At 46.6% G+C, this 17,054-nt stretch overlaps 1 protein-coding gene across 1 annotated transcript in view; it reads right to left on the minus strand.

Annotated features, from left to right (window-relative positions):
- Window positions 1–16,623, minus strand: part of Map3k5 (mitogen-activated protein kinase kinase kinase 5) — a 204,984-nt gene extending 188,361 nt beyond the window's left edge. Inside the window, exon 1 of the mRNA XM_036168920.1 lies at window positions 15,479–16,623. Within this exon, the coding sequence (XP_036024813.1) occupies window positions 15,479–15,938 (460 nt within the window). The 5' untranslated portion in view covers window positions 15,939–16,623. The remainder of the gene's footprint in view (window positions 1–15,478) is intronic.
- Between the last annotated feature and the right edge of the window lie 431 nt (window positions 16,624–17,054).

The raw sequence follows: 17,054 nt of genomic DNA on the forward strand, positions 1-17,054 counted from the left end.
GAGAACGGGAACATGCATTCCACAGGCCATGTGCAAAGGTCAGAAGACAACGTTTCGGGAGTCAGTTCTCTCTCCCAGAGTCTGTCTTGTTTCTGTCACTGAGCTATGTCCTTCAGGGTACCCAGCTGGCATATGAGCTTCTTGTTTCTGTCACTGAGCTATGTCCTTCAGGGTACCCAGCTGGCACATGAGCTTCTGGCCAATTCTCCTGTCTCTGCCTCCCAACTCACTGTAACAGTAGCTGGGGTTACAGATGCATACATTGCATCCAGCTTTTTATGTGGGTTCCAGGGATTGAACTCGGGTCATTAGGCTTTCATGGCAAGCATTTTTACCTGCTAAACCATCTCTCCCAGCCCCTTGTTTTGTTTTTTGGTACAGGGTCTCTTATGTAGCCCAGGATGGCTTTGAACTCCTGCCTCCACTTCCCAAGTACTGAGCTTATGGGCAGATGTCACCATACTCTGCAAAACAGCTATTTTTCAGTGTCTCACAAAGAATTAACTCTGCTTTGCATCCTGAATCCTAAAAGGAAATAAACTTACTTAGCAGCTTTAAGAGAGATCAGGTGTAGAGGGGGTACCCAAAGGCTCCTATCCAAAACATGCAATTTAAAAATTACACGGCTCTTAAAACGAGAACAAACACAGAAAGATAAATAGTTCTGTGATTATTCTTAACTTAAATGAAAACAGATGCTAGGGTCACATTCATAAATAGCTTTGTGATATGCTGATTTCAGGAGCAAATTCCACCGTGACCACATGACACATACACACACACACACACACACACACACACACACACACACACACACACACGTTCAAAGGCTGGCTAAGAGGCTCTTCTGTGGGTAAATGAGACACTTCCAAGCACTGAAAAGGTAATTCTCATAAGCAAAGATAAAGTCACCAGCAGTGTCTAGCTTAGCCCAGGTCTCAAGTTAATCTTCCAGCATTTAGACCACATTAGGTCTCAAAGCACATTAGGCCTCAGAGTCTAGCTAAGTCTTACTTTATGCTCTTGGAAAATCTCAAATGGAATGTGCTTATCCTCTGGCACAGACCTCTTTTTAGGCAATGCATGTCTGTTTATCTGTCTCACAAGTAAACCAAGAGCACCCCAAAGAGCATGGAGTTTCAAAACTGAAAAGTGAGGATCGCTCCATGTGTCTGCCTTGCAAACTAATTCCAGTGCGCCTAATGGTATTTTTTCTTTTTTCTTTTTTTTTTTTTTTTAGGGGAAAGCAAAAACATGATCCAAATAGCTGTACCCTGGAAAAATGAAAGCATGATAATGCACAAATCTAACAGTACAAATTGGCCTCCAAGTTCCCAAGCCGAGTCACGACACAGTGGTAACAGCTTTTAAGCATGAATAACTTCCTGCTTCTAGGATCGCTCCAAGATTCTACAGCCAAGGGTGGTGGGGCATGCCTATATCCCCAATACTCTGAAGGATGAAGCAGGAGGAGTCAAAACCAGACTGAGCCATGCAGCCTGGAAATAAGTAACGAGAAGAGCAATTCCAGAAAATCGGAGAGTATCCATCAAGAAGAATGTTCACTCTTTATTTAGCAAGATGAACGTTACTCTGACAATAAAAATCTTCACTATGCAGAGCTCTGTAAAGCTTGGAAACTGGGGGGGCGGGCGGGTAGGGGGGCTCTACTCTCTGTTACTATTTATATGTCAAGCCATGAGTATATGTGACTTAGTATTGCAGGCAACTAACAGGTAGGTCAAATCTTCATTTCAGTAACAAATGGATGTAAGATTTGAAGTAGAGGAGTGTCACTCTTAGGATATCAAGGTTTAATCCTCTGAAAGGAATCATGAAGAGACCCAAGTAATGGCAGTTAAAAATAATACTCCATGAAGGTTCCTTAGCCTCAGACACCTACTAATCCATCAGCCTGGAGTTGTTTGCTACTTGGCTGCCTTTTGGTGCCTTGAACAGAGTAAAAAGAAAAAAAAAACTACAAAACAATTTGGTCTGAACTTCTAAAGAGAGCCATGTAAGCCCATTTCTAACCCTGCCATTAATGAACACCATGGATTGTCTACTTTTTTACCAGCTTTTAAATCTTCTTGCAATTTTCCTTCTTAATTACTACGTCTTTGCGTCTAGCTTGTTTCTTCAAAAGAAAGTTGTTGTTTTTTTTTAAATTAGTGTGGATTTTTGTCATTTAAAAAATAAGTCTGAGTGACTCGCAAGGCTCAGCAAGGCTCAACATGGAAAGGGTCTCAGCACCTGAAAATTCAAGCCTGGAGACCCGAGTTCGATCCCCATGACTCATGGGAAGGTAGAGGCAGAGAAACTACTTCACACAGTTGTCCTCCAACCTCTCCCTCTCTCCCTCTCTCTCTCTCTCTCTCTCTCTCTCTCTCTCTCTCTCACACACACACAGACACACACACACACACACACAAATAATAAAAATTTAAAAAAAAATTGGCCTGATAAAAGCAAAATTAATATTAATGAAACAAATGTGCCACTCACATTAAGATATGCTAAATGGGCCGGTGAATAAATTTCCTATAAATTAATGGTAATGAAGAAGCAGCCTACGTGTCAGTGTTAAGACTTCATAATGCTGATAACCCACAATAACCAGACTTCAGAAGCAACAGAGTGAACTACCAAAATGGCTCTCCACTTTCTTAACACTGTGACCCTTTAATACAGTTCCTTATCTTGTGGTGACCCCCAACCATAAAATTTATTTCGTTGCTACTTCATAACTGTCATTTTGCTACTGTTTTGAATTGTAATGCAAATATCTGTTTTCTGATGGTCGATGGTCTTAGGTGACCCCTGTGGAAGGTCATTCAACCCCCAATGGGGTTGTGACCCATGGGCTGAGAATCATTGTTGTAAGACAGAGAAGGGTCTAGAACTCTGCTAGGAACCTAGGCTAGCATTTCCTTTGAGATTTTATTTCATATTCACCAACAGTCAAGTGTACTTTAAGGACAGAAAATATGTGGAGGCACTGGTTTGCTTGGCAAGAAAAGGTAAGCCGAACGTTCTGTCATAACTCACGTACAAGCTCTCTGATTCCATGGGTCATGCCAAGTGACTTGTCCCCCGACCCTGCTTTGCAGTTACCCACACATACACACACTAAGAAACGCAGTAAGTCTGTAACCAAGCTTCCTACTAGTTAGATGGTCTACAACTCTTTTCTTACCCTTGTAGCTAAATAGTAAACACTCACTATACCCCAGAAACCAGGAATTCTGGGGAAAATGAAATTCCATTGTCCAGAACTAAAGACTGAAATTTTCACTGGATCAACCAAAACTACTTTCCCAAGACAATTCTTCCAAACCTAGGCTTTGCCAGAGTGAGCTTAACATATGTCAACTCTATACATGTGACCCCCAAATAATTTCAAGTGTTACTAGAGAGTATATCCATAAAGCTGTTTAGCCCCAGAGACCACCCCAAACATTATAAGCTATTACCACATATCACTTTTGGTTACCCTCCAGAATTCCACTGCTGAAGACACCACATACTTGTGTCATAGAACACAGCAAGATCATGCTGGGATGGACCCGGAAGTTTCAGCCCTACTGGCCAGTAGTGTTAGAAGGTGCTAGGCAAGTTACCAGAGAAACTGTCTGGTTATCCTCCAGCACAAGGTTGTTTAGAGCCTTCAGATGTAGAGCATATTTCTGCCCCACTTAAAAAAAAAAAAATTATAGCTGGGCGATAGTGGCACATGCCTTTAATCCCAGCACTCGGGAGGCAGAGGCAAGTGGATCTCTGTGAGTTGGAGGCCAGCCTGGTCTACAGAGTGAGTTCCAGGAAAGGCGCAAAGCTACACAGAGAAACCCTGTCTTGAAAAACCTAATATATATATATATATATATATATATATATATATATATATGTGTGTGTGTGTGTGTGTGTGTGTGTGTGTGTGTGTGTGTGTGTTTGTGTATATATATATATATGTGTATATATGTATATGTATATACACATATATATTGTATATATATTATATATTATATATATATATGTATTTGTGTGTGTGATATTACCAATACAGCCCACTATTCCTAGCTTTTTAAGTGGGTGCTGTGGCTTGAACTTGGGTCCTCATGCTTGTTTGGCCAACATGTAACTGACTGAGCTCTCTTCCCAATTCTTGCTTTTTCTCCTCTCTTTTCTTTTCTTTTTTAATGATACAGGGTTTTGCTGTGCCCACCCAAGCAAGTCTTCAAACTTGTAACCCTCTTGTCTCAGTCTCTCAAGTGCTGGTCACCACACCTGACCAACTAACTCATTATTTAATGGGAAAACCAGATAGTGTGTGTGTGTGTGTGTGTGTGTGTGTGTGTGTGTGTGTGTGAGAGAGAGAGAGAGAGAGAGAGAGAGAGAGAGAGAGAGAGCAGATATAGATACATACACATAATCAGAAAAGTAGAAATGAATTTGCTAACAGATGAAATACTGGTCAATACTGTGTAAGACAAATCTGTAGGTATAAATATTGGAGTCACTTTTTTCTATAAAGTAGAAATCAATTGAATCTCTACCAAAAGGTATTCATGTGTATTGCTATGGAGAAGAAACATCTGCATTTCTAGCAGGTGTGCACATTACCCATTGGCACTGCATAATAGCCAAATCAATAGAAGGACAATCTAAGGAACACTCACCTTTCAAACGATAATTAATTCCCAGAGGATGGATGATAAAGCCCAGCCATCCAGGGAAAGGACCCTAATGCTCTCTCTTACCCACATTCATGTCTTTGACAGTTTCCTGGTTGATCAGTCTCTCCATCTCTATCCTTGTCTCCTTGGAGCTCTGTCTGACTTAAAGCAATGGTTGCTTCCTTCTGTCTGCTAACCCCACTATCTGAAGCCAATCCTGCCCTGAGAAAGCCCTAGAACACGGTGCTGTGGTATACAGGCTTCTAATCAGGGTGGGAATCACAGTACCATCGGAATAGTAGGATATCTGTCCCCAAGGTTTGGATGTAGTAAGAGGTACAGTCTCTGTGGCAATAAACCCACCAAGAATACATCAGGATGAGTCCTATGGAGCCTGGAAACCCAGATTCATGATTATGCTGGGAAACCACTGTTGTTACCAATAGGAGCCTTGGTATTCTACACAGCTTCAGACAGATTTATTTATTTATTTATGTTTATTGAAAATAAACCTATTTCAGAGGACGTGTAACTGCTGTAAAGTTCTATATGCCAAAGACATGAGTTTGGCCTTACAATTTCAGGCAAGTCATACCCAAATAAACTACATGATTGCTGTGTGCTGCATGCTGTGCTGCATGCTGTGCTGCATGCTCTACACATGTTTTCCTACCCAATGTGTAAAGCAGCTCGCTCCAGGAGGCAGATGGCATCATTTGAATGCCACGTTACTGAATGGCTGGGCCAGAATGAGAAGAGTAAACAAATAAAATTCCACTTTGATAATAAAAGGCAAATACGGATTGGAGACATTGTTGATGCTGAGCCACAACGAAGTTATGACTTACACATTTAAAAAAGAAAAAAAAGGAGGCAGAGGGCTGGCGGGAGGGCTTAGCAGGTAAAAGCACTTGCTGCACAACCCTGATGACCTGAATTCAATCCTTGGTACCTGGAGATGGCGGGAAGGAAAGAACCAACTCTACAAAATTGTCCTCTGACCTCCTCCACTCACGGACCCTGTCACATGTGCAGTGGAATACAGAGTTAACTAGCTAATTAAATATTTGACATATGTGTGTAGGTTGTGGCTTTATGCATTTGAAAATAATCACTGTTTACAACAGAACAAAGTAGGACTTCCTATGAAGAAAGGGTTTTCCCAGGAAGGGAAACTGACAGAGGGGAGCTTTCAGCTTTCTCCAGAATGGCTCTAAAGAGAAGAGAAATAACCCAGATCTGTCCACGAGTTTCACAGCTGCGGTCTTTAGGCAGAAGCTGCATGGATGTCTGAATGTCTGCTGCACCTTCCTGGGACTCTTTTTCCTATTGAAAAGACTTGCAAGTCTGTTTATTTATTTTAGTGGTGCTGGGACCAATCCCAGGGCCCCGGCCATAAGAGATGGAGGCTCTATCACTGAGATACACCTCCAGCCCCCGAGGTTGTTTTTGGCTGTTATTGTTATTTCCAGTTGGCTGAGTAGGGAGGAATGTGGAATACAGGGAATTCTTGACCTCCTCGGCATCAGCTGTTCCCATGGAAACAGTCACAGAGTATAAATCCTCTTACTCCCAAAGACTTAGATCTTCTGTTTCAAAGTTCTCCAGTGTATCTACTGTCTCAGTCAGTTAATAAAACCATCAGAACTGAACTACTGGGCAAGTGTTATCAAATTAGGGATAAGCCAATCAGACTCAGAAACGGAACTACTCAGGAAAGCGGGAACGGGTGATGATCGGAGCTCTGTTCATCATTCCACAGAATAGCTTCTTTGCTCTATCTTTGTCTCCGGTCCCTCTGACTCTCATACCCGGAATCTGGCTCAAGACTTGTCTGGGGAGAAAAAAAAAAAGCCTGAGCCCAAGCAACTGGTAAACCAGCCCTTGGCCTATAGGGCTCCTGCTTCTTTTGATGGTACTGATAGAAAACTGTCAGTTGGTGTCATCAAACTGGGAAGTAGTCACTGACCAGAGGGTAGAATCGCTACCACGGTTCATCTTCACAGTGATGTTATGACCATCATTGACTAAGACGTTATAACGAACTGGTGCTTTCAATGTTGGTCACTGCAGAAGACACCTCCAGTGAGTACTTGGCACACTGCACATATACCAACTGTTACAGCAGGAAAACAACTACGGTTATTAGAAAGGTGGGAAGATTTGAGTCCTAATCAATCACTTGATTAATGCTGACCAAGTCGTGTATCTTTAAAATACAGACAACACACTGCCGCATCGATCTCTTCCACTCAGCTAAGAAGATGGTCAAAAGGGAATGAATGGCTGGGGATTTAGCTCAGTGGTAGAGCGCTTGCCTAGCAAGTGCAAGGCCCTGGGTTCGATCCTCAGCTCAAAAAAACAAACAGACAAATGACATAGCACAGAACATCCTACTTGGCTTCTGACCTGGCCATGAGAAATCACCTATGTACCAGTGTGACCAAGATATACACAGAAATGCCACCGTGGGGGGGTGGGGGTAGGGGTTAAGCAGAGGCTGCTGGAAGCAGGAACAACAGTCCTGGCCCTGGTTCTCCAGGCTCTAAACTATGCTTTTCATAATAGATAGATTAGAGAGCTTGACTATGACATCAAGAGGCATCTGAGCTGGGTGTAACGGTGCATACTGATCATTCCAACACTGAGCTGAGACAGGAGGATTGCCAGTGTGAAAAGGGCTACAAAGTTAAGACCCTTCTCAAAAAACAACAAAGCTGTACAACAGCAACCAGTGCTCTTAAACCCTGAGCCATCTCTCCAGCCCCTTAGGTCAAGTTTTACATAACAAATTGAGATGACCAAGATTTTATTTTAAAAAGTGTGTGTGTGTGTGTGTGTGTGTGTGTGGTGTGCACTTGTTAGTGTGAATGCGTGTATGTGGGGGAGGAAACATATGCAGACATTCACGTGGAGGTACAAGGTTAACACAGGGTATCTTTCTTCCCTCGCTCTCATCTTTGTGTTTTGAAATAGAGCGTCTTGATGAACCTGAAGTTTATTGATTTGTCTAGACTAGCTGGCTGTGAGGTTACAGATCTGCCTATCTTCTCCCACAAATTCACGCTCAGGCACTGGAGTTCCAAGAATCAGCCACCACACCTTTACTTCCCCTCCCTCCCTCCCACCCTCCCTTCTTCCCTCCTTCCCTCCTCCCCTCCTTAAGGTGGGTTCTGGAGATCTGAGCCCAGGTCTCCCTGTTTGCACAGCAGGCCCCTTACAAACTGAGTCATCTCCCAGGCCCCAATGTATTCAAGACATTTAAATGAGGAAGAGTTTTCGGGTTTAGGAAATACTTGGTTTCGTATAGTTTGTGGTCAGTGAATGGCTCTGCCTCCCAAGTGCTGGGATTAAGGGTGTGAGCCACCACCACCCAAGGTTGCATGCTTTTTGTCTCTTAGTTTTTATTTTTATTTTTTAAGTTACTATAAAAATGTAAGGAGAGCGGGGTTGGGGATTTAGCTCAGTGGTAGAGTGCTTGCCTAGCAAGCTCAAGGCCCTGGGTTCGATCCTCAGCTAAAAAAAAAAAAAAAAAAAAAAAAAATTAAAAAAAAAAAGTAAGGAGAGGAGAAAAAGAAAAAGAACGGACGAAAAGAGAGCGTTGGAGTCCCTGACGAAAAGAGCAGTCCCCTGTGGTTGTTCCGATTTAGCCCAGTGTTTCAGGAGACCGGCTGGAAGAAGCCCTAAGAAAGCACAGGGAGTTGATGCCTTGTTGTGGAAAGACCCGCACATTCACTGGGCACAGATGCTTAGGAATTCCCACTGCACACAAAGAAACTATATGACCCAACTGAGCCCCACCCTCCCCCCTCCCAAAGCAGGAACTAAACAGGGCTCAAACCAGGCCTCTGAAACAGGAAGCAGGGGAGAGTCCCTGTGGCTGTCACAGAGGAACTGATCTGTAGTGGCAAACTCCCAGGAGACTGGTGCTAGCCAAGAGCCCTAGTGAGACAAGCCAGGGCTATGCATTACATGTAGGTCTCACCTAGAGAGGGAACCAGCTCGGGCTATCAGCTGACAATGTCTCAAGCAGGCCAAGCCAGCCACATGGAGAAAAGAAACATGATCATAGGAACAGGAAGCAAGGCCAGTCGTGACTATCTGTAGTTGGCTATTTTGGGTAAGAAATGGGAGCTCTAAGAAGAAATCCATTTTTTTATACTGAAAACTTTTCTTTTTAGATTCTCTCTCACACACCTCTCTCTCTCTCTCTCTCTCTCTCTCTCTCTCTCTCTCTCTCTCTCTCTTCTTGCAAAGCTCCTACTACAAATCATTTAGGAAATTCATTTGGGAAAATCATTTCAATTAGCCAGTTATTCCAGAAACCAAGAGGCGGTCCTGTGCTTCAGGTTTAGATGAGGCAGAAACAGCAGACCCAATGGCATGCCAACACAAGAAGAAAGCATGTGTGGGTGACCACAGGGACTATTCCTTTTTAAAGTCTAACTAGCCGGAGCTGGGTAGGTAAGTCGCTTGGTTTCCATGAACTTAACCATTGTTTCCTCTTCTGAAAATTGTCCCGAGGCTTATCTCTCTACAGAACTAGAGTGACTGAAAAATACAATGAGGCTGTGGGGCAGTTCAGTCCAGAGGCTGCAAACACTAACTGCTCTGTTGATGGACAAAATCAAGTCTTCACTCACCCGTTGCATTATGGGTGAAAAATAAGTACTACTGAGTCTGTCCATACCTCTACTAAAGTTGTGCTATAACTGAGGATGACCTTTTAGTCATAACCCTAATCCCTCTGCCTCTACCTTCCAAGTGCTAAGATTGCAGGCTTGGGCCACCACACTTAAAGAGTTTTCTTGTGGATGTTATCCTCACTTTTGTGTAGCTGGTGTTGCTGTTTGGAGCGCTGGAGACTGAACTCAGATTCTTGCAAATGCTGGCCAAGTGTTCTAGCGTGGAGTTATCTTCCCACCCACTACCTAATTTGGGTGAGTGTGTGCTTAATTTTTTAAGTGTGTGTATGCACGTGAGTGTATGTGTACATGCGTGTGTGCATGCGCGTCTCTGTGTGTTTGTGTGTGTGTGTGTGTGTGTGTGTGTGTGTGTGTGGTGTTTACCTGTGTTTATGCATGCAGAGGTCAGAGGTCAACATCAGGAGTCTCCCTTTATTGCTCTTCATTTTGTGTCCTTGTGTTTTAAAGTGGGAGTCCCTCACTGAACCTGGAACACGCCATGCTAGCGAGACTGGCTAGCCAGCAGACGCCAGCAATCCTCTTGTCTCCAGTACTAGGGTTACAGACTCCCTTTGCCACACTCAGCTTTCATGTGGATTCTGAGGATCTGAACTCAGGTCCTCAGGCTTGTGAAGCACATACTTTACCCACTGAGCCATCTCCCTAGTCCCCGATGACTTAATTTTTTTAATATAAAAATATCTTTCCTTTTTAAGAACATTATATTAAGTTGTTGGTTTTTTTGTTCTGTTTTTTTTTTTTTTTATCTTTTTCTATGTTATAATATCCTTAGTTGGAAAAATAAAGTGTTGGGCAAGTACATTTCAGTTCTCTTGAGGCTTTTTTTTTTTTTTTTAAACTGGTTCATGGGAACACTGGCTCATTAGGAACACACACTTCATCTTCTCCCTCAGGGTGAAAGACAATACTGACAAAATCTGGGCTGGACTTGAAAGCAGAAATGCAGAAGTCGGCAGCGAGACTTTCAAGAACTCAGTCTAAGACAGAGGGGGACAAGGGTCGTGTTTTATTTTACCAAACGAAACCGGAAGTCCTAAGACGGCGAGCGAGCTGGAGGCAAAGGGAGGCAAAGCCTGGAAAGGTCAGCTGGCGCTCTGGCGGGAGAGCGTAAGGACCACTTTTAGCGCGCGCTTCCACTGAAAACACAATGCGGATGAAAATAGAAAAGCTAAGCGCCTGAAATTTCAACTGGCACGTGGTGCTTCCTTCCGGCTCCCCACTATGTCTACAACATGAAACAGCGAGCAGGAGATTGCGATCTTCAGCAAGTCAGCCTAAGAGGAAGGGCCCCAGCAGATGCAATAATGGCTCCTGGCAAGGAAAGGGGAAGTGGGCAGACCACCTAAACCAGTGCCCACCACGAGGAAGGCAGGTGGCTTTGAGCCAAGCAAGGTCCCTAAAGCCTTACATCAGCAGGGAGTTGAAGGCCCTAAGTGGCTTAGGAGAGGAAGAACACTGACAGAGGTGAAAGTACTCCTTCATCTTGCTGGCATCTCCTCTTTCACTTGAGCATCCTTCTCCTGCATCCTCTCTCTCTCAGCCCCTCCCCTTTTCCAAGGTGATGCCCCTCCTACCAAAGGACAAGATGCATCAGAGCAAAAGCCACTGGTCTAAGGCTCATAAAAGTGTATCAAAACCCCAGTGTAAGGGATTAGACACATCACTACCTGAATGTTTAGAGTAGTGAATGGGTTCCATATGCTTGAGCTAGCAAGACAGGCATCTGGAATCTGCCACCTCTAACACTGCTGCTGAGGAAAGGTGTGTAGCAATCGTAAATCATTTAACCCGAATGAATCTGTAGAGCTTCTTTATGGCTCAGTATTTTCATAAGCAAAATAAAGAGACAGTGAAGGCCATTCAAGCAATACACATAGAACTGGTGCCCACTAAGTGTTTTTAAGAGCTGGGAATGCTGCTCAGCTGGTAGAGTGCTTGCCCTGTATGCACAGAGTCCTGGGTTTGATCCCCCGTGCTGCATTAATTGGGGGCTGTAAACCCAGCACTCAAGAGATGAGAGTTAGAGGATGGAAAGTTCAAGGTCATCCTCCACTGCATAGTAAGTTCAAAATCTGAGCACTTAAGGTCTGTCCACAATGGCAGCACCTGGTATCACCGCCACCTGTAACCTTTACAGGATTTTACCGCCTACCACGCTTGGGGCTCGGAGGAGGTGTGGTTTAGCTCGGCACCTACCATCTCTGAGCAAGACTCACTTATGTATACGGCCATAACCATCTTTAAGACACACAAGTGTTTTTCACAACAGCAATAATTATGCATGAATCAGCTTTACTTGACGGAATAAGAGAATGACAGATACAGTCCAGAAACAAGCCAGAATAAATAATATTACAATCCAGAATCCAGCAAAAACTTTTGTTCCAATGTATTCTTCAAACAGACACCAGCACACAAAATAGGGGGAGTTCTAACAATACCAGGACTCCTTGTCCCGTCATTCATTCTACTGAGCTGAGCTACCTGGGCTCCATTCTTCCTAAGTGTCACTACTTAGGCTCTGGGCCACTGCAGCTGAGTGGCAGAGCTCCCGTCCCACAAGAATAAAGTGGGATTTCCAGCACTGAAAAAGAAATAACAAAACAAGACCCAGGTCCGGCCGTCCTTGCTTATTCTCCCATCTGGTGTCAGGTTCCACCTCCTTTAAAAAGCTACACTTTGACCCGGCAGTGATGGGGCACACCTTTAATCCCATCACTCAGAAAGCAGAGGCAGGAAGATATCAGCCTGGTCTGCAGAAGGAGTTCCTGGACAGTCAGGGCTACACAGAGAAACCCCTGTCTCAAACCAAAAAACAAACAAACAAAAATAACCTTCAACGGGGCTGGAGAGATGGTTCGGAGGTTAAGAGCACCAGCTGCTCTTCCAGAGGTCCTGAGTTCAATTCCCAGCACCCACATGGTGCCTCACAACTGCCTGTAATGAGATCTGGCACCCTCTTCTATGTACATAATAAATAAATCTTTTTTAAAAAACAGAGAAAAAACATACCCTTCAACCCACCTACCCTAGCTCTGAGTGCTGGGAATCTGTGGCTTCTAAGTGACCCTCACACAGACTCTGTGACTCTGTGACAGCCCAGTCACAGGCTCCACCCTCCCAAGGTCTCTGATCTCCTCAGGACTAAGGACAGGCCATAAACAAGCAATTACAAATCTCTATGAAGTACAGTGAGTCATTTGCAATAATAATACTGAAAATTTTAAGAACAGAATAGATCATTCCAACCATCTACTCTCCTAAAAGTTTAAATGACTCACTCAAAATCACAGAAGAAACAGGACCAGAATCCAGACCCCCCAAGCTCCTGTTCCCATACTCATACTTTCTTGCTTTCACAGATATACGGAATTCAGGGGAATCTTAGACATTTGATTCAATTCTCTCTCCACCTCTGCCCTGGTGAACTTTTCAAATAAAGAAACCCTGCTGGAAGGCACAGAAAGCCTTTCTTACAAGTATATGACCCAAAGCAGAACTGGATAAACACTTAGCCCATCTGGGACCATGTCCTGTATCATCAGTATTCAATCTCCAGATGAAGGTAGGGGTGGAGAGAAAGGGCCTTGACCCGGGGACCTGCAGTTTCTGTGCTTAGCCAGTCTGTGAGCTGAAGCTGTCAACTAGTACAGTGTGATCGTCCACAGCCACACTCTCTTGGCTTGCTTCGTTTGGTTTTAGTGTTTGAAAAGGAGTCTCATTGTGTACGTAGCTCAGGCTGGCCTTTGACTCCCTGGATAGCTCAGGCTGACCCGCAAACTCTCAATGGCACAATCATTTCTTAAGAGACTGTTTATGATGGTTCTCACAGCAGAGTTGGATACCTGGGAGAGAAACCTGAAAGATTGCAGAGCCTCAGATATTTACTATCTGGCCTCTGACAGAGAAAACAAAACAGATTGTCCAGCTCCTATGAAAGGAGAGTGACCACTCTCTTAGACATCAGAGGAAAACCTAAGTTTGACTACTATCCAAGCCTAAAGGCTTCAGTTTAGAAAGACAAAGGGTTAGGACAAAACTGGCACCATCCTCATTCAGTCACAGCTTCGTGCTGAATAAGATATCTTCTAGCAGCCTGGTGGCAGTGATCCATACCTTTAATCCCAGCACTAGGGAGGCAGAGGCGGGTGGATCTCTGTGAGTTCGAGGCGGGAGTTCCAGGACAGCTAGAGCTATGTAGAAACCCTGTCTTGAAAAACAAACAGACAGATATCTTCTAGCTGGACAGAGAGTAGACTAGGCCTGTCTAAGCTGAAAGAAACAATGGGTTTCGAGGCTGGACAAGGAATCCCAGAGCAGCACATCCTTTCCACTGTTCCTCACTGCACCTAATGTCTCTGAAGACCTTTGCCAGCTCTTGATCCCAGGATCCCCCAACAGAGTACTTCCTTTGATTCTAATAGCAAATGTGCCCTACATAAAGGCAGCCAGAGGCCCCTGTGGACTTCTAAGGTCAGTACTCTGCACTGACCAGGCACTTCCTAGGAGTCCTAGAGCCAGTGACAGGTTGGTTAGTTATCCCACCTAATAAGCAAGGAACAGTCCTTCCGCAGCCTGGCCACAGGATTAAGTGAGATAGAGTTCCAATGTCTGCGCTCTCCTAACCTTTCTCCCTTTCGAAGAGACGGTATTTGGACTAACAGAGGAGAGCCTTGTTAGGAAAGTCTCCTTCGTATTAGCTGATGGTTGAAGAATTTTTTTTCCCTCCGGACTCCTAGGAAAAATATGCCCACTCTATCATTTCAATAAAAATAAGCTCAAGTTCTTATTTGGCTTTCTTCCTCTTGTATCATTTGGTTCTTTGAAGCTTCTTCCAAATTATAATCCAAAAATAAGAGCGCTATAATTTTTAGAAGAGTTATGTTTATGTAATTTTTATAGCTAGCCACCCCGGGAGCCAAGCTATAATATATTACATTCATGTTCAGTTATGAAGACACAGACTGTTTAAAAAATACCCAAACCAGAAACTCCCGGTTTATTTAGTCTGGCTTCCCTAACATGAAGTTCTTCTTGTTCTTAAAATATTCAGCTTTGGCTGAATTCCAAAACAGACATAAGCCTACTTCAGGTGTTTGGAAGAAAGGCTGTAAGAGAATTAGATGGAAATATAAAACCCGAGGTCACAAATGTAAGAAGCTTACTGTTTTCGAAGAGACAAAGCCGGGTTTCCCACCACCACCATTATAAAAAGTAGCCCGTCTATTGACTTGGTTTCACTGGGTTTCAGTAGCACATTGCCATTCCTGACATTTGCTGACAGACAGCAGATCGCTTCAGTCATGAGAACATCTCTAACACTTTCTAAAATCTGAAATAGGCTAAGAAGGGAGACATCTCCCTTCCGTAGACTATATGCTAGCAATCACTTTAATGGCCAACCGAATCTGTCATTAAAACAGCATAGGAACTCTTTAAATGATGTTAAACTACAAACCCTTCCAAAACCTGCCACAGTATATAGGGGGAGGGAGGGTGGTTTTTTTTTTTTTTTTTTTTTTAAACTGGTTCTTTGGCAAGATTCTAACAAAGATCACACTCTAGGATATAGTTATCTGACCGTTCAAATAGGTAAGAAGATGGGAAATTCAAGTCACCGAAACCTGAAGGTGAAATGGGTTAGGCAAGGTCAGGCCATGCTTTGAAAACTCACACACATACACTCTGCACACGGCTGACTGCTTGGCATAAGGCGTTCCGTACTCCCCAGAAGGCACTGAGAACAGAAACAGCACCTCGGAGGGCCACAGGTGTGTGTAGAAGGAACCCTAACGATACACTGACTGGAGAGAACTGATTGAAACAATTATCTCTCAATGCTGAAAAGGTGTTCTTCGAGCCTTGGACTTGGACCCAGGGGCTCCACCGCCGGATAGCGAATAAATCAGCGACTCTCCCGTAGAGTCTTCTGCACCAGCACACCCTCTCTGCCTGGAGCGTCCCGCAACCTCTCTGGTTGCTCCCAAGGCGCGTGATGTAAATAGGAAGCTTGCTTCCCGCCCATGAAAACAAAACATTCTCCACGATGATGGCCAAGGGAAACACCTCGGCGGCCACGGCGAGGAAACTGCCACTCACCTGCGTTGTAGAAACGGTCCAGCACCGCGGTTTCCCCGAAGTCCAGTTTCCCGAAATGCAGGGTCTCCAGGGTGGCGCCCACCGCCTCGCACGCCTCCCGCAGGCTCTGCAGGGCCTCGCTCTCGGCCACCACCAGCTGCCCCTGGCTCGCCTCGTTGATCACATATGCCACGGTGGTCCTCCGGCCGCCCCCGCTGCCAGAGTTGCCCCGGCCTCGGGTGGCGCTGCTCCCGGGGGTGGTCGTAGGGCACCCGGTGCCAGGAGCGGCCGCGCTCTCCACGTTCCAGAAACTGCCCGGCGGTGGCGGCGGTGGCAGAGGCAGCTGGCTCGGCTCGCCCTCCGCTGCCGTCGCCGCTCCTCCTCCCCTCCGGCAGCTGCCGCCCTCCGGGATGGTGCAGAAGCCCGCGGACGCAAAGGGCGGCACGGAGAAAGTGATGCCCTCGCCGGCTTCGGTGCCCATCTCTGCCTGCCGGACTGCCGCGGCAGCGACCCCGGGGTCTCCAGCCCAGACGCACCGTCTGGCCAGCCACAGCTCCGGGCTGCTCCGCGCACGCCGGGCTAGGCAGCTGCCATCGCGCGCCGCGCCTTCGCCGCCGCGCCGCCGCCTCCGCTCGGGCGCCCTGTCCCCCGGGGCCACGCCGCTGCCCGGAGGCGGCTCGCCCCTCCTCGGCGCCTCCGTGGCCACGCCGCTCGCCCGCTGCAGGGTGGAGAGTCCACGGGGTGGGGACGCCAGCCGCGGCGAGCGGGAAGGGACAGAGCTTCCTCCTCTTGGCGGGCGGACCAGTCGGCGGCCAACCTGCGCGGCCGCTGGCGGCTCAAGGGCGCCGCGCTCGGGGAGCCGCGAGCTGGCGCGGGCGGAGCGCGGGCCGGGGCGAGGGCGCCCTCTGGGTGCCGGCGCGCTACCTGGAGAACACCTTACGCGCGGTGGGCGGGCTGCCCCGGGCCGCGTCCCGGAACCGCGGTGGCCGCACCCGAAAGGACCCGCCTCCCTGCTCGGCGGCAGCTCCCCTGCATCGACTCCGGCGCCTCCTCCTTCCTTCCCCTCCTCTTTCACGGGATCGCCGCGCCCTCCGAGTCCCAGCGTCGGTCTGGCAGCTCCTCGCAGCCGCTCGTCGTCTCGGCCACCCGCCTCCGGCCGCCTACTGGTTTGCAGCACCGAGAGCCAGGGCCCGCCCCTGGGGAGGGCGCTGCTGGGAAGCTGCAGCCTGGACCGAGCACGCTGCTCCCGGACCTCAGAGAACCTGCACAGGGGGCTGAAAAATAAAACAACCCTGGCGCGCACCCCTGCGGGATGGTGCTAACAAGTGTCTCCAGCGTGTACTGTCGGGGTCAGCCCACCAGGCGGTGGCAGCGCTGGGCACAGCCACCGCGCCTCGCACGGGTCCACTCGTGGGCCGCGCGCACTCGGACCGCGTGTGGGCGCTGGAATTGCTAAGAGTGACCCGCGTGCCGAGAGGCGGGAGGATCCCAACTAGCTCCCTAGAGCCCAGGCCTCAAGTGGAAAGCGGTTTATAAGTGACAGGGGCGCTAAATTTAGAAATGGTCGGCTAAATTTATCGCGGCAGCCACTGGTACT

Source organism: Onychomys torridus, chromosome 19 (assembly GCF_903995425.1).
Source record: "Onychomys torridus chromosome 19, mOncTor1.1, whole genome shotgun sequence".
Taxonomy (NCBI): Eukaryota; Metazoa; Chordata; class Mammalia; order Rodentia; family Cricetidae; genus Onychomys; species Onychomys torridus.